This window comes from Schistocerca serialis, chromosome 2 (assembly GCF_023864345.2).
Source record: "Schistocerca serialis cubense isolate TAMUIC-IGC-003099 chromosome 2, iqSchSeri2.2, whole genome shotgun sequence".
Taxonomy (NCBI): domain Eukaryota; kingdom Metazoa; phylum Arthropoda; class Insecta; order Orthoptera; family Acrididae; genus Schistocerca; species Schistocerca serialis.
The window spans coordinates 1,127,683,066-1,127,701,208 of NC_064639.1; the positions used below are offsets into that span (position 1 = coordinate 1,127,683,066).

The window sequence follows — 18,143 nt, forward strand, 5'->3', positions numbered from 1 at the left end:
CTTAACAACAAGGAGAGGATGACTAAACGAAATCTTTGTTTTTTTTTTTTTTTCTTTTTTTTTTCCTCCCCCCTCCTTCAATTTTGTGAAAAGGTTTACTGTAGGCTACCCATCAAGTTATATAGCAACGGGTCCATTGGTTTTTCAGAGGTACTGAGAACAATTTTCTGCATGTGATTGTTGAGAAATGGTGCATCCTGGATTAAAAAGTATTTTAGTGTAAATTTTAGATACCCAAATGAACAATACTACAAGATCTCAATTACCACTTAAATAATCTTAGCAGAAACTACTTAAAATATTTCTGCAAATGGGGCACAACAATTAAGATTATGTTGTCATGTTTTATCCAACTGGTGGGTGATTTTCCAGTTTGCAAATGCACTTCCATACTGTAAAAATGTCTCCCATTAATTATATGTATTTCTAAATCAATAAGATATAAATGAAAACATGGTGACACAATGAAAATCCAGGATGGAATAGTGGCAATATTATGAAAAGAATAGATTGCTACTTACCATATAGCAGAGATGTTGAGTCAGGAAAGACAGGCACAACAGAATAATGTCAAACAAGTAAGCTTTCTGATAAAAAGGTCTCCTTTGGAACACATACACACACACATACACACACACACACACACACACACACACACACACACACACACACACACACACTCTCTCTCTCTCTCTCTCTCTCTGGCTAGCCTTGCATGACTGTGGTCATGCGTGTGTGAGTTGTGTTTGTGCATGCACACGTGTACGTGCATGGATAGGTCCAATTCTCATGAAGGTCTTTTTGGCCGCAAGTTTACTTGTTTGACGGTCTTGTATTGTGCCTATCTGCAACTCAGCGCCTTTGACATATGTGAGTAGCAATCCATACTTTTCATAATATTAAAACATGGTCATTATTTTACAGACTAATCAGTGAAAGACCCAGCAAATGCATACATGGAGCAACTTTATAACTGAATCTCTCCCTCTCACGCACGCTTATAGTCATCTGCCATTTAAATGTGATAACATTTCACTGAAATGCGAAAACATGAAAGAATAATCAGAACTGCCCTGAGAGGCACTGCATATGATTGTACTTGGATATCAAAGTTCTATCTTATATCTCAGTCTATGTTCATAGAGTTTTCCATTAAAATCCCAAACCATGATATAGAAACTAAATTAACTATTCAACAGATTTCCTGTCAAGATATCTAGCCCGTCTACACAATAATGAAACAGTTTTATTTCCCTATGTATCTGGAGAGGGCTTTTTGTGAGCCTTAAATCTTACAACTTTAGTTTTTAATATGCTCTCTCACATGCACAAATGAAGGTTTTCGGCCCTTTCACTGTTAAGGATATGTTTACACGTCCTGCTACGTTGTTCATCGAGGTGCTGTGGACATGTACACACGTGTCACTTGGTTTCCCTACAGCGCTATGGACATCTGTATGCGTCCCGAGTCACCAATTTCTCAGTGCTGTGGACGAGCTACTTCCTCAGTGAATAAAAAAGTTGCATGTATTTAACATACAACATACATGTCTCATTGCCTGCCATCATTTGCAAAAAGCCTCATTTCAATATCTTGAATCATTTACGAGGTATGAGAATTATGACAACGTGATTCATGGTGCGGAAGGATGTCAATGGGCGTGTGGCACATGACTGTCTGTCAGATACAAAACCTAAGAAGTCTAGAACAAAGTGAGATCATTCTGCTCTCAATTTTAAACAGAATTTCAATATCTTGTCTACATTTCATTCAGTGCAACTGTATGAGTAAAATCAACCATACACAATGTGTTTTTACCTCTGCAAGCTCTTTAAAATGTCATTCAATGTTTTACTTAATTTGATGCATTGCAGTAAGCATGACGTATAATGAAGAGCAACACAGATTTTTATCAAGTGAAGATATCAGACTGAAAGATGTGCAAAAATCAATTTTTTTTCACCTGATAGTCCTTGCAAAATCTGATGAGTATTTCATACTGGTTGGAAGGCCATCTCTCACCACAGGCACAGCATTTGGCGAACAGTACAGTCATAACAAAATTTGCCCTCAGCATGGAATGCAGAGGTGACATCTGTAGCAGTAAAAGTTTTTAGCTGAGAATGATGTCCAGCTTAGAAGCTACTCTTACCTTGCCCAGTAACTGAAAAGGATAGTAACATCAGCAAATTTGGGGTAATATTTTTGTTAAGAAGATGCTTAAGAACATATGAATCAATTTTCTCAAAATCTTTGTCTTTTGTCTGACAGTCAGTTGTCAGTGCAAAAGTTTGTCTTTTTTCAGCTGAAGAACAGTTAATTAAATACTGTACTTAAAAATTATAAAACTCCCACACATTTCCTTGACATTCTCACATTAAGCTACATATGTACCTGAAACTGACTATGTTAATCAGCAGTCACACAGATATTTTATTCATGTTAGGTCATTATATTCCAACCTAAGATTGTATTTATGTTTTCATCAAAATCGTTTCGATAGGCAAGGGCAATTTCCTTTTATGTGTGAGGAAATTCAGTACTTTAACTCATTCCAAACCACATTAATCAGGTGCAACTATTAAATCTCTCTTCTTCTTTATGGGGCCGTGTCACTCAAACATCTCAGCACTTCCAGTTAATGTTCAGCATCAGTTTGTAAGATGATTGAATAAACTGTGACCAGACTGATCACTGACAACAAGTTTCTCGTAAGTGGCAAAAAAAGTAAAATGTTTAGCTGTGGTTTCAAAAGCCTCTAGTTGAAATCAGAGTAAGACATCTGGTGATGTTCTTGATGCTACATGTCACTTTAAAATTCTATGAATCAGTGACTAATGCTCTGGGATATATATATACTACTGATGCACCAATTTTTAGGCAGCTCATTATTGCAATGAAGGCATTTATATATGAAGGCCAGTGATTACATTGAAGAGTTGTCATCTTTAATTCACTAATCTGAATACCTTAGAACGTGCACTGAATTTATGGCTAACAGCCATGGCATGGGAGATTATTTTTTATTCTCATTAAACATGACCTCAGTAGGACAAATTTCCACCTCCAAAACATTAATCTTACATGTGAAGAATATGAAGTTTGTACCTAGTTTTGATTTCAAATTGAACTGTAAACTGTTAGCTAACATTCATCTGCCTGTATTTATCAGGTGATATTACTACAAAACGTACCACTGATACAGCAGTGCTGAAATTCCCATGTATGCATTTTAATACAATGATTTTTGAAACCCTTTTTTTAACATGAAATTATCCAAATAAAACTACTGTTGACAACATTTGTTGCAAATCAGTCCAGAATTGGAGTTATTGTACAGTACTACTTACATGGACAGAGGAAAATAATAATAGATTACTTCCACTGTGACAGTCTTTGCACAGTACTGTCTAACTCAGTGGTAGTCAACCTAGTCTCTACCATCCACTAGTGGGCGTTACAGCTTTCATGATGGGTGGTATGATTTTTAAAAACATTTTCATTAGGTTTTCTTAAAATTTTGGGATAAAATATTTGGTAAGTAATTATTATTACATGCTTTAACTCTGCTTTATAAATCTTACAAAATAAAGTTACTTGTCTATTACATAAATCAACATTACTGTCGAAGTGGTGGGCAGCTAGAAAATTTTACAATCAATAGAGATACAGAAGTTGGCAGTAGGTAAACAAAGTTGACTACCCCTGATCTAAATAATGAATGTCAATATGAGTTAACAGGCAAAACACTTTTGGGTATCCAGTCAAGCTGATGATTCAACTTTATATAAATCTGACTAGACACCCAAAAAACACGCTACCAAACCCCAAAAAATCAGACAATTACAGACATCCACTTTAACATTATGTTTAATCATCAGTTAGGTGTTTTGAATATTAATGACTTGAGCAAATGAATATTTGATAACTAAGTGGGAATTTTAGGTGGAGTCTGCAGAAAGATGAAAATTGTTTGCTCACAATTTATGAAAATCATAATTTTAAAGCAATAAGTTGGAGATATTTCTCACTGAAGTGAGTGCACTTTATACTGACTAGTAGACTTTAAAAAAATCTCAAAGCGAAGTCAAAAAGCCCTATGTTTAGCTGAGAGTGTGTTCACTATCATTTCTTGCTTAAAGACCTGTAACTCTCTTAAAAATGGTACATGTGATGAAATGCCACATGTGGGCTGCATGATCCATTCACTGTTGTAAACAGTGGCAGGTACACAGAATTATCTAATTGGGCAAAAAGATATTTTTCTACAATTATGTGCTGAACAAATAATCTGTGTGTCAGATTGCAGTCAAACAGCTGTCTCAATAGACATCACTAGTATCAACTGGATTTCAGTATTTTTACCACCAACATAACAGAAATAAGCAGTTTACAACAACTTACAAAAATTTCAGGAAAAAGATCAATAGCCAACATTTTATTTTTTGGCATAGGAGGAGGAGGTCACAAGTAATTAGAAATTACATATTCAATACGTTAAATTAAGTTAACATACCAGATATTTCATTATATTAATGTAATTATCAACAATTTCAAGAACACTGCATCGTAAAAGATATGCAGAAGAAAGTATTGCAGTGAAGATGACTGAAAGAATTTTATTTATTCTTAAATGGCAGCTGAAAACAGACCAATAAACACCATACTGATATAAAATACTGATAAAATCTGAGAGATAATTTCGATGGTAAAGAAGTATAGACCAAGAAATTAGTCATGAGAGAGAGTAATGTGATTTTAATTATAACTGTTGCAAGATTCTGCTGCAGTTGTAACTCCGAATACATTTAAGAGATTTTGATGGTGATGACTGGGTAGGCAGAATACATTCTAAGAAAATGCTGCAGTTCTTAAAAAGCTGCAAAGTGAAACATCAAATAAGACTGAGGGATCTTTCTTCAACAGTCTGTGTAGTTTATTGCCTGTCTCACAAGTTCTCATTTTTCTGCCAAATTTTCTCTTTCATAATAGATACTGTCCTATTGAAGGAAAATTTAAATTCCTTTTATAACTAACAGAAGTGCATGAGGCATTTCAATCTTATTTCTTTATGAAAATGTAATGATGCTGAAGTGTAACAACTTTTGACACTGGAAAACTAACAAGCAATTGCACAGATTTAGCTACGCAAATACACAATTTTTGACTCATTGCTTGCTTCAGTGTAACTTAAATATAAACATCTCTCTTAATGTGTGATGAAATGTCCATATCAGTCACTTACAGACATGGGTATTCACTGAAATTTTTACAAGCAGACTCTAAAAATCAGCATTTCTTTTATAAATGAGGTGGTCAGTTTTGAGATATCATGCCATAAGAATCAAATTTTATAGGTGATACACAAACCTTATTCTATCCCAGAGAATTGGGTATCCACTCAATATATGAGTAAAAACTCTGTATCCCAGATTCGAGGAGGGAAGGGGGGAGTGCAAGTGCCCCTGTCGCGAACACCTTTGCATACAGGTGATAATACAGCACATTCCACTTCCAAGGGCTCGAGCTTCCACAAAAAAAAACCAGAAGTATTAAAAAGCCAGAGTAGTTTGTTCCCATACACAGAATGAGTCAATACACTTTATGAAATATGAGGGACTAGTTACCATTTTTGACAGTGTTAAACATAATGAAATTTTTACAAAACCACAGGCTCCACACAATACACATGTATGTAAATGAAGGGTGCCGTATTTTAAATTCTCTGTTCTCTAAGGAATGAAGTCTTTGGTCAGAATCTTAAGGTTATTGTGTAAATGTCAAGCCAGAATCACCAGGCTCCAGTTTGGAACCAAATTAATTTTAGTGCATAGTTCTAGTACTCCTTTTCTATTTGGAGGAAAAAGAAATATCTGCAGGCCACACCGAAAATGTATTATAACAGAGTGCGCACAAATGTGCGTGCGCGCGCGCGCACACACACACACACACACACACACACACACACACACACACACACACACACACAGGACATTTAAATCTGAAACTGTTCTCACAACAGTTTTTAAATGATTGGTTGCAGAATTTATTTTGTAAATAAGGGAATAACCTAAGAAGTTCTTTTTGCAGAATTATTTTTCAACATCCAACAACCACACTGTCTAAATGATATAACTAGCATTTTCTATGTTCTCGAAGGCAATACATATAACATGAACAATTTACAAAGCACACAATACATACAAATTTTAATTTATATACACACCTATTCAAACAATTTTCCATTATTAAAACCAAATTTCTACAACAACACCACTGTATCAGGAATCAGTCTTACAATGTAGTTAGTGCAAAATTGTTATTGTTCCTTATAATAAGCAATTCTGAAAATAGCTTGGATAAATACATTCCATCTGTTACAGGCAATTGAACTGTAATTTTTGTAGCAAAGGCAATAATACCTAAGAGCAAGGGGAAGTTTCACATCATTCATTACACGGATAACTATTCTAGTATACAAAATTTTCTCTGTAACTTAAAACACAGAACTGGTGCTAGGAAATGTTATGAACATTGCTTCTGCAATGCAAAAATACAAAATAATTGTGTAGAACACTAATTAAAATATATCACATACAAAATTTTTTATAAACAATTAAACAAAACACAATCTCTAGAATATAAATAAAAATTAGGAATTATATTTCAATATCGCTATGTCCATGTGTCTGACTCTAGGTAACTGGAAAAAAGATGGTTTCTTTGTTTTCTGGTGCTTCTGAACAACAAGAACTAGTGGAAATCACATTACAAAAATTCTGTTATTTAGATGTCAGCCACAGAAAACCACAGACAGCTTGGCTCATTAAATTTCTCTCTGCTGCACAGAAGTCAAATAACATGAAGGGAGTGAATGACTAGTTTAATTAAAGAATAAAATATCTCTATATAAAAACATTAAACCATATTTCATTTCTGTATGAGATATCAGCTGCTTCATATGTGTATGAAACAAAACATAAGACAACTTTGGACACACACACACACACACACACACACACACACACACACCACTCTTTACACACGCAGGCACACAATCGCTCATGAGAGAGAGAGAGAGAGAGAGAGAGAGAGAGAGAGAGAGATGTCCTGACAGCAGACTCATTCTCCTTACACAACAGCTCCATTCTCTCGCAGAAATTGCAATACACAATTGATTTTGCCAAAATTCACATTTAAAATTACAAAGGCATGTTTCTTATAAAATGCAAGGTGGGTAATTTTTTTTAAAGTCTTTTTAAACATATTTCTTGTAGACAACCTTCACCCAAAGTGGGTATTTTTCCAGTAATCTTTTTACTAATAATTCTGTTGATTTAATCAGTTTTTTTACCAACACAGTGCACATATTGATGTAATATTCCTCCAGATGATAGTTATCAAACTTCACAGACATCACATAGGCAACACAACTGAGAGCTGCTTGTACTCACAGGCTCAACTTCCAACACATCCACCTCCAGCATATGCTCCCAAACCCCATGAGAGGAATTCATACCTTTCAGTTCAGACTGTCATACTGAATAATCAAAGCATTTATTGAGGGAGCAGACAACTGTTTGACTCAATACAATGGCTTTTTGATCACAGTTTTAGTATCAATAACACCAATCTTTCATTTCTTGGTATGTCGCACGATGCTATCCTTGGACAAGCTCCCTCTATGAGCAGAGCCTCCTCCCCCCCCTGCGGCCCCTCCTCCCCCGGGGCTCAGCCCCGTTGGCACTGGTGGAGCCATCTGAGCCACGTTGGCGCTTCCAAAACAAACACACACAAGAGCCACATTAGCGTGAAACAAACGATTTGAAGCCATTAGTGGCTGTATGCAGCACCAATTATGGTACTCACTTGGTCTGCTTAGACACATCAGGATTGCGTGTATTTGTCAGGTCTGATGTGGAAACATTTGGTGCTCCACCGGTGGCACTTCTATGTAACCGCATACTAACTCTTCTTTCCTGTACCTCACCAGCACGCCCTCGGGGAGATGCTAGAAACATAAGTAAAAAAAAAACAGTTCTAATATCTACTAGATTTATTATGTATCAAATATGAACAATGCATCATGTACATTATGAATGTCAGTGTGCCAACATTAAACACGGGTCCAATTTTATGCATGTGCATGCACACCAATGCAGTCTTTTTCATTGTACATACCTATTGAGGATACAGTGAAAACCTGCACCTAACAATGATGCCTGGGTGTGGGCATAACAACATCAGATCCCTTTGTCAACATTCTGATAATAGTGTTACCTGGCAAGCCTGGCCATGGTGGCAGCATTGTCATCTAAGGCTAGAGAAACAGATAGAAGGACTAAAACTGTACTCTTCTTACAAGTTGAGCACTGTTACAGATTAGATGTCTGTATGTCAATGTACTGTGTAGAAATGTGGGCCGACACTTTTATTTGACAATTTTTCTTGGTCACTACCACTGTGCCATCATCTATTCACAGCATAATATGTATAAAACTGAATTTTGTCTAAATAAATCATACTGGCCACTTTTTCCCTTTCTTTAAAATCTAATGTAGTTTGTCTTTTACGAAACTATGTTTCCTCATTCATACATTGTAACTCATTTATTTTGGCACCCTATAAAAACAAATTTCATGTAACAGTTTTTCTCACAAGGGGAGGACAGAGGCTGGGGAAGGGGACTGAAGAACAGACTGAATGGTGGTTTAGTTAAGGTCCCAGCTATCTCATTTTAAAGACATTCAGCTTGGGAGGTCTTTATACAGGGGATATCATCCTCCAAAAGCAGACGAGATGAATTTACTTACCATCCGTTAAAATGGCACTGGTTTTAGTTTCCCCCTTAACTTTATTGAAAATGAAAGACTTTTGTGGCAAGGTATCCTTCATACAATGCTTATGGAACAAGAATAATTTATGCTACTAGAGTTTCTACAACGGCCATCACTGTAAAAGTAATAAATCTCAATATAATATATAAATTTGCATGTGGCTGCTACATATTAAATACGAAATCAATTGCTTTTCCTCACTCTGTTGTCTATTTTGTAACCAACATAATGGTGGTTTCGAGCTGTTACCAAAAGTAAAAGTAGACCAAGAATAAAAAAGTTCCATCACACAGGGATCATACCCACGTCATTCAGCATAATAGCTTGGCACTTTACACACTTTACTATCAAACTGTTTCAAATATTGTGCCCATTTTAATCAATGTAAGGCAATTTTAACTGATAGTAAGTAAATGTATCATTTCAGGTTTCCAAAAACAATATATCCTGAAGGGAGGCCCACCAGGATGAAAAGCTTTACAGTGAGATTGATGGCACCCAAACAACACCAATGTTTAGTCTGATTGTCGATACCCATCTCTTATCCGCTGCCCTCCCCTATCAGAGTTTCTTTGCTAATCACAAAGTCAAGCTCTGTGTAACACAGGCTGTTAAGTTCTTGAAAAGTTGGTATTTCCTTTTACTGTTCGCAATACCACAGAAAATATTGCCTAACAACACATTTACCAAAAGTGCCAATGCCATATTTATTGTGCACTCTTTGTTACTTTTTCTTTGGAGTAAATACTTCAGTTCCATTTGACTCCAATCATGTTCTTCCTGCTGTAATTTACACACCACTGATTACTCAACTTTAAAATTGCTTGCCCATTTTGTTACCTTTTCTGTCTGCACTGTCACTGATTTCTCATTTTTTCAACAATAAATTTAATTCCACTAATAGGAACGGCATTTTTTGTGACCACTTCCCATGCTTGCAACTTAGAGTAATAACATGCACTACTTTCAACTACAGCATAGCTGTACCAATTCAACTGAATATGTTAGCTACCGCTATTGCCAGATCTTTAGTTCACTTTTTAGAGTATTACACATGTCAACAGCTAAACTGTGTTCATTTCTTCAGTGTACGTATAAACATCAGAAAGGGGAGTAAAAGCTTTCCTTTGTTACAGGAAACAAACATTAAAAAAAAAAAAAAAATTATCTTAACTAGATAACATTCTGGAGGTTATATATACATACATACATACATAAAAATTACATTGTAAATTAAGTTGTGTTTACCATGTCCTATATTCCAACATTAAAGTTCTAATATTATGAAAAGGAAAGTTGCTACTCACCATATAGGGGAGATGCTGAGTCACAGACAGGCACAACAAAAAGACTCTCACAATTAGAGCTTGCAGCCATAGGGCATAGGGTCTTCGTCAACAACACACACACACACACACACACACACACACACACACACACACACACCTGCAGTCTCAGAAAACTGAAACCACACTGTGAGCAGCAGCACCAGTGCATGATGAGACTGGCGACTGGGTGGGGGTAAGGAGGAGACTGGGGCGGGGAGGGGGAGGGATAGTATGGTGGGTGTGTCAAACAGTCCCCCTTCCCACCCCAGCCTTCTCCTTACCTCCACCCAGTCACCACTCCCATCATACACTGGTGCTGCTGCTCGCAGTGTGGTTTCAGTTGCCTGCGAATGCAGTAGTGTGTGTGAGTTGCGTTTGTGCTCGTGTGTGTGTGTGTGTGTGTGTGTGTGTGTGTGTGTGTGTGTGTGTGTGTGGTTGATGAAGGCCTTATGGCTGAAAGCTTTAATTGTGGGAGTCTTTTTGTTGTACCAATCTGTGACTCAGCATCTCCTCTATATGGTGAGTAGCAACTTTCCTTTTCATAATATTGTTACATTCCATCCTGGATTTTCCAATGTTTAACCTAAAAGTTCCCCCATAACTGCCTGAAATAAGCTGAGGGCGTATGATGATCAACATTACAGTGGCTAGTCAAGTAATATAACTGTCCAAACCAATCTCCAGGTTTATGACTGGTAGCTAATTTTCAGAGTATTTCTGAGATCTAATCAATTTTTATTGACAGGTAACAACATTACGAAGTGATTGAATCCATTTTGTTTGTACGTAAAATTTCAACACGGTGTGTAGAAGGGGTATGTTTGACAGCAGGATGAGACTAATCCTTAGGTGGTGTTAAGAGAGTAGGTGGTAACTGTCATTCAGGAGAGGAACAGTGACAATTATTTTCTTATTGTGTAAGTTGTGGAGAAATAATGAGGGTATTTAGCATCTGCTTTTGGACTGAGAAAATGGAAGGTTTGAAGGGTAATACTGAACACTGTTCTATTAGGAAGCTAAGCAAGATAGATTATAGCTTAAAGCTCCGTCGTCAATGAGGCCATCAGATAAAGACTGTATGCTTGGATTGATGAGCTATGGGGAAGGAAATTAGCCCTGTCCTTTCAAAGGATCCATGCCGGCCTTTATCTTAAGTGATTTACGGAAATCACGGATAACAGGTATCTGGGTGGCCAGGTGAGAATTGGAACTGGTGTCTTTCCAAAATTGATTCCAGTGTGGTAATCACTTTGCCATTTCATTCTGTGTGGTCTATTGTGAAAAAGGTGGTGTTGAGACTATGCTAAGTATTAATGGTAGTATGAATATTATGGGATGCTGAGGTTTTCAGAAATTACCAGAACCGGTCGCCTTTTTAAATAGATGTATTTCAATAATCCTTAACCGGTTTCAAGCTGCCTAGCAGCTCATCATCAGAAGGTTTCCTTTGTTTTCAGGGTTTTTTGTTGCTGTAGCTTTGTGAGGCTTTTTGCGTATCTGTGGCAAGATAGAAAGAAAATGACAGCAAATAAGCACTAAATGAGGTACAGTTTCATGAAATACCTACCATATAAGTTCCACTTAAAGGTGTTACTTACGGTCAATAGATTCTGCAGATATATGTATGTTATGTGTTAACGTTATTCACGTTTTTGAATTGCTTTCACACGCTACAATTAACAGACTTTGCCACACACACTGACTTCCACATTTTATAAATTGTAAAAAAAGCAAAGATTAATGGCCTGTTTCCTGAGACTGCAGTCATGTGTGTTTCAGTTGTGTTTGCATGAGTGCATGTGCATGTGAGTTGTCTATTTTTTTCCAAAGGCCTTCCTGGCCAAAAGCTTTATTTGTGACAGTCTATTTGTTGTTCCCATCTGTGACTCAGTATTTCCGCTATATGGTGAATAGCAACTTTCTTTTTCATAAAACTGATAAAAAAACCAAGAGAGGGATTAAACTATAGGCTCAAAGATTTCGTGTTGAACCAAAAATGTTATAGGTTAACACCTTTCTTTCAGAGAGTATACCATATTTATTGGAATTTAGTGCACATTTCTTTTTATCATACGAAGTACTCAAAACTGGAGTGTGCATAAGATTCAGTGGAGCATTAGATTCGAGTAAAACTTGAACCATTAACTGGTATTTCTTACCCTACATGATCTGAAGTAGCAAAACATTTATTAAACTCTAGCAAGGAAATATAGGTATAGTATCTGTGAATTAAAGAAAGGTAGACGCAAATCAGACGCTATCGAGTTAAAAAGAGCTGGTACATATTTCCAGTTCTGAATTCTGTTCACTGGTGTCGGAACAAAATCCATTACTGCCACAAGAGGAAACTTTCTTTAGTCTTCGGTTCAAATAAAACTTGTCCTTTTTTTCTCGTTTCATTGAAATTTAGGTACTGTCCCTCACATTACAACACATTGTTGTACTTTTCAACCTCATTTCATTATTGTTGGCCTACTACAGTACTTCACATCGTGTTTGCATCAGGCAGTCACGAAATGGAAGGCAAGCAGAGAAGAATATTTGAAGCTACTTTCAAACATGAAGTAATTCTTTATCCTGAAAAATATGCTAACAGATTGGCTGGAAGATAGTTCAATGTAGCGGAGAGTAATGTTCGCTTATGGAAGAAACAGAAACTGGGATTATTTGCAGCTACCACTACTAGAAAGAAATTCACTGGACCTCGCAAAGGAAGACATCCTGATGTTGAAGTAAATCTTTTGGAATTTGCCCAAGTAAGGAGGAAGAATGGGCAATCTGAGACCAGTGACACCATAATAAAAAAAGCAAAAGAGGTGGCTGCAGCTATTAATATACTGAAGCAAGAGTTTAAGGCTAGCCAGATGGGTTGATCGCTTTATGAGATGAGTGAATTTATCTCTGTGACGCCGTACAACAGTATGCCAAAAGCTTCAGAAGAAACTTCAAGAATTTAAGCGGTATGTTATCACACTTCGGAAATAGAAGAATTTTTCGATGGGCCAAACAGGCAATGCTAATGAGACTCCAATTTAGTTTGATATGCCACGCAATTTCATGACTGATGAGAAGGAAACAAAAGAAGTTACCATCAAAACATTTGGATGTGGAAACAGCGTGTAACAGTAATGCTGGCAATCAGCAGTCGGGAACAAACTTCCCCCTTTTTTCATCTTCAAGTGAAAAACAAGCTCCAAGACACCAAAAAATGAAAAGCTATTCCCTAATGATGTCATTGTTCAGAATCAAGAGAAGGGATGGACGGCTGAAAATTTAATACCTGACTGGCTCAGAAACGTGGGAACTCCTTCCTGGTGAGCTTTCCAAGCAAACAACAATGATTTGTCCAGAATGAGATTTTCACTCTGCAGCAGAGTGTGCGCTGATATGAAACTTCCTGGCAGATTAAAACTGCGTGCCGGAGCGAGACTTGAACTCGGGACCTTTGCCTATCGCGGGCAAGTGCTCTGCCAACTGAGGTACCCAAGCACGACTCATGCCACGTCCTCACAGCTTTACTTCGGCCAGTACCTCGTCTCCTACCTTCCAAACTTTACAGAAGCTCTCCTGCGAACCTTGCAGAACTAGCACTCCTGAAAGAGAGGATATTGCGGAGACATGGCTTAGCCACAGCCTGGGTGATGTTTCCAGAATGAGATTTTCACTCTGCAGCAGAGTGTGCGCTGATATGCATTTCGTGGTCATCTCACTGACGACATACAAAAGAAGCTCCACAGACTACCCAGTGACCTTGTTGTTATTCCTGCTGGAGGAATGACTTTTGTATTACAACCCCTGGACGTTAGTATAACTAAGCCTTTCAAAGGTTACGTTCAGGAACAGTATGAAAAATGGTTTTGTAAACTAAACCATGAACTGACTCGGACAGGAACAATTAAATGTGCTGCACCCTACATTATTGCGCACTGGGTTTCGGCTGCCTGGAAATGCGCTGAAGCACCAATGACCGTAAAATCATTCAAGAAATGCTGTATTTCAAATACTCTGGATGGCAGTGAAGATGACGTGCTCTTGAACGACACAGAGGGTGGCAGGGGAGGAGGAAATGAATCTATTTCTGATGTAGACTCTTCCGATGATTCCAGTAACGATGACATTAGTGAATAATGATGAGTAACGCCAGTAATTTACAGTATGTTTCTTTTTATGTCATGTAAGTAATCGAGTTAGGTGTTCTTTTTCAATAATAAAAATGTAACATATATATTGTGCGTATGTATGTGCGGATGGAGATGTGTGTGTGTGCGCGCGCGAGTGTATACCTGTCCTTTTTTCCCCCCTAAGGTAAGTCTTTCTGCTCCCGGGATTGGAATGACTTCTTACCCTCTCCCTTAAAACCCACATCCTTTCGTCCTTCCCGCTTTCCTGATGAGGCAAGTCGATAGACACACAAACAAACACAAACATACACACAAAATTCTAGCTAGAATTTTGTGTGTATGTTTGTGTGTCTATCGACCTGCCAGCGCTTTTGTTTGGTAAGTTTCATCATCTTTCTTTTTAGATATATTTTTCCCACGTGGAATGTTTCCCTCTATTATATATATATATATATATATATATATATATATATATATATATATATATATATATATATATCAATATCACCTCAGGGAGTCACACCTAGTGATACGTGGCTGGCGACCACGGGGCCCCGAGCTGAGTCCTGGCATTGCTTCCACTTACTTATGCCAGGCTCCTCACTCTTATCTTTCCTATCTGGCCACCCTCGGCCAGCTCTTGTTCTTTTCCGACCCTGACGCTATTAGGTTTCGAGGGCTAGGGGTCTTTCATTTTCCAACCTATACTTCTCATGCAGCGTCTCACCCGGAGCGGGCGGCTGCAAAAGGCCCATGTTAGGGGCGGCCTCCAGAACTGCGGAAGGCAACGGAATACCACTGCAGATTATCTTCCCTGCATAATGCAGTCTCCATTTTATGCACAAAAAATGGCTTCCTCTCATGTTAAATCAGTGTCCGGAGGTAAAATAGTCCCCCATTCGGATCTCCGGGGGGGACAACTTGAAAGGAGGCAAAAAATCAAAACGAGAATTGGTACCTGGAATGTCAGAACTCTGCTACAAGCAGGAAAACTAGAAAACCTTAAAAGAGAGATGGAAAAGAATCATATGGACCTCGTAGGAGTTGCTGAAGTAAGATGGAATGGACATGGAGAGTTGCAGTCAGATGAATATGTATTCTACTACTCAGGAGGAGAAGTAAAAGGAATTAATGGAGTAGGAATGATTATGACAAAGGAATTGGCTAAATGTGTGGAATATGTAGACTATGCAAATGACCGGGTTATTGGTGTAAGGCTGAAAGGAGCACAAAAAGATTTACTGATTGTCCAGGTGTATATGCCAACTTCAGAACATGATGACCAAATTGTAGAGGAAACGTACAATGTAATAGAGAGAATAATGGACGAAAATAAAAAATGCTGCAAAATAGTAATGGGAGACTGGAACGCCATTGTGGGAGAAGGGAAAGAGGGAAACATAGTAGGCAGTCATGGTCTTGGAAAGAGAAATGACAGAGGTGAATGGTTAATTGACTTCTGCAGGGAAAGGCAGCTGATAGTGGCAAACACATGGTTCAAGAACCATAAGAGGAGGCTCTACACTTGGAAATCACCAGGGGATAAATATAGAAACCAAATCGATTTTATACTGGTAGAAGAAAGATACAGGAATGGAATCAAGAAGGTGCACACATTACCAGGTGCAGATATTAATAGTGACCACAACTTACTTATGGCAGAAATAGAAATAAGAATGAAAAAACTGAAAAAGGCGACAATGGTGAAGAAATGGGATCTAGAGAAGATAAGGTCCAACAAAGAACAAATTACAGAAATGCTGTCTCGGGACTTCCTAAACACATTACGAGACAAAGAAGCACCTGATAATGCCAACGAGTACTGGAATATGCTGAAAGAAGGAATCATTAAAGCAGGACAGCAAAATATAGGATATGTAAAAGGGAAAAGGTCACAAAAACCATGGGTCACACAAGAAATGATTTCCAAGATGGAGGAGAGAAGAAAATTGAAAAACAAGAACACTGAAGATGCAAGAAAGATATACCGAAGGTTAAATAACGAACTGCGAAGAGAAACAGAGCAGGCTAGGAAAAAATGGCTAAAAGAGGAATGTGATGAAATTGAAGAACTGGACAGGAAAGGAAGATACGACTTACTATACAACAGAGTAAAGACTATGACATGGGAACAAAACAGAGCAGGAAGTGCTACTATGGAAATTTTGAGTAAAGACGATGAGGTAGTGTATAAAGATCGTGACGATGTCCTCCAGAGATGGGAAGAATATATAAAAGAGCTATATGACACAAATAGCAAACCAGAAACTCTGGAACTTGAATCACACAACAGTGTAAGTGATGAAGAGAAAGGACCGACCATCATAATGGAAGAAGTAAAGTCTGCTATTGCTGCAATGAAAAATGGCAAAGCAGTAGGTACAGATACAATACCAGGAGAAATACTAAAATGCTTGAACCACAATGGAATAAGAGAAATATTGAGGTTATGTAATAAAATATATGACAGTGGTGAATGGCCTGAGGACTTTTTGACAACAGTAATGATTCCATTGCCGAAAAAACAAGGAACCAAGAAATGCAGCGAGCACAGGACAATCAGCCTCATTTCACATGCAGCCAAAGTGATGTTAAGAATAATTAATAAAAGACTTGAAAAAGTAATAGAGGAGAATCTCGGCGAGGAGCAGTTTGGCTTTAGACGGAATACGGGCACCAGAGATGCAATAGGGCTCTTACGAATCTTAGGAGAAAGGTTTATTGAAAAAGGAAGAGACCTATATATGTGCTTCATCGATTTAGAAAAGGCATTTGACAATGTGGTTTGGGACAAGCTGGCGACTATTATGAGGGAAAAGAGAGTGGACTGGAAAACCAGAAGACTTATAAACTCATTGTACCTTAATCAAAAAGTTTCAATTAAAGTGAGAGGAGAAAGTACAAACTGGATAAGACTAGGGAAAGGAGTAAGACAAGGATGCTGTTTATCACCTACTCTTTTCAACCTGTACTTGGAAAATATGATTGACCAATGCTCATTAGATGACAAAGGAGTAGAAATTGGAGGAAGAAGAGTAGGGTGCTTGAGATTTGCTGATGACATGGTCCTTCTAGCCACAGGGGAAAAAGAATTACAGGATTTGGTGGACACCATTGCAACCAACGGAAAAAAATATGGAATGAAAATTAACACAAATAAAACAAAAGTATTGGCAATAGGAGGAAATAAGGAACTAAAAATTGTGCTGAATGGAGAAAAACTAGAATAGGTGCAAAATTTTAAGTATCTTGGAAGCAGGATAGACACCGACTGGAAGTGCACCACAGAAATTAAAACAAGGATAGCAATGGCAAAAGAGGCGTTTTATAAGAAAAGGAGAATCTTCTGCAGCGGTATGGACAGAGAACTCAGAAAGAGACTCATAAAATGTCTTGTATGGAGTGTTCTTCTATATGGCGCTGAAACATGGACTATGAGGAAAAAAGACAGAGAAAGGCTGGAGGCTTTTGAGATCTGGACATGGCGGAAGATGGAAGGAATAAGTTGGATGGACAGAGTAAAAAATGAAGAGGTACTGAGAAGAGTGAGAGAGAAAAGGCAGTTACTAGATGTAATAAAGAGAAGAAAAAGAAATTGGATTGGGCATATATTAAGAAAGAATGACGGACTGATAAAAACAGTTTTAGAAGGTTATGTAGAAGGGAAAAGGAAGCGAGGAAGGAAGAGATTCCAGATACTGGATGACATGATGGACGGTACAACATACAGCAGCCTTAAGAAGGAAGCAATGGATCGCAGAAAATGGAGAGGCAAAGGACCTGCTAATATAGCAGATAACTGATGATGATGATATATATATATAAAAAAAACAAAGATTAGGTGACTTACCGAACA

The 18,143-nt window shown here is 37.7% G+C and overlaps 1 protein-coding gene across 2 annotated transcripts in view; it reads right to left on the reverse strand.

The window, feature by feature from the left end:
• Nucleotides 1-4,674: 4,674 nt before the first annotated feature.
• LOC126458578 (casein kinase I) overlaps nucleotides 4,675-18,143 on the reverse strand; it is a 105,958-nt gene continuing 92,489 nt past the window's right edge. Inside the window, exons 9-10 of one of the 2 annotated variants that reach the window (XM_050095710.1) lie at nucleotides 7,871-8,012; nucleotides 4,675-5,528 (exon numbers count right to left, since the gene is read on the reverse strand). In XM_050095710.1, coding sequence (XP_049951667.1) covers nucleotides 5,378-5,528; nucleotides 7,871-8,012 — 293 coding nt within the window. In that variant the 3' untranslated portion in view covers nucleotides 4,675-5,377. The other variant, XM_050095711.1, reaches the window with a different exon arrangement.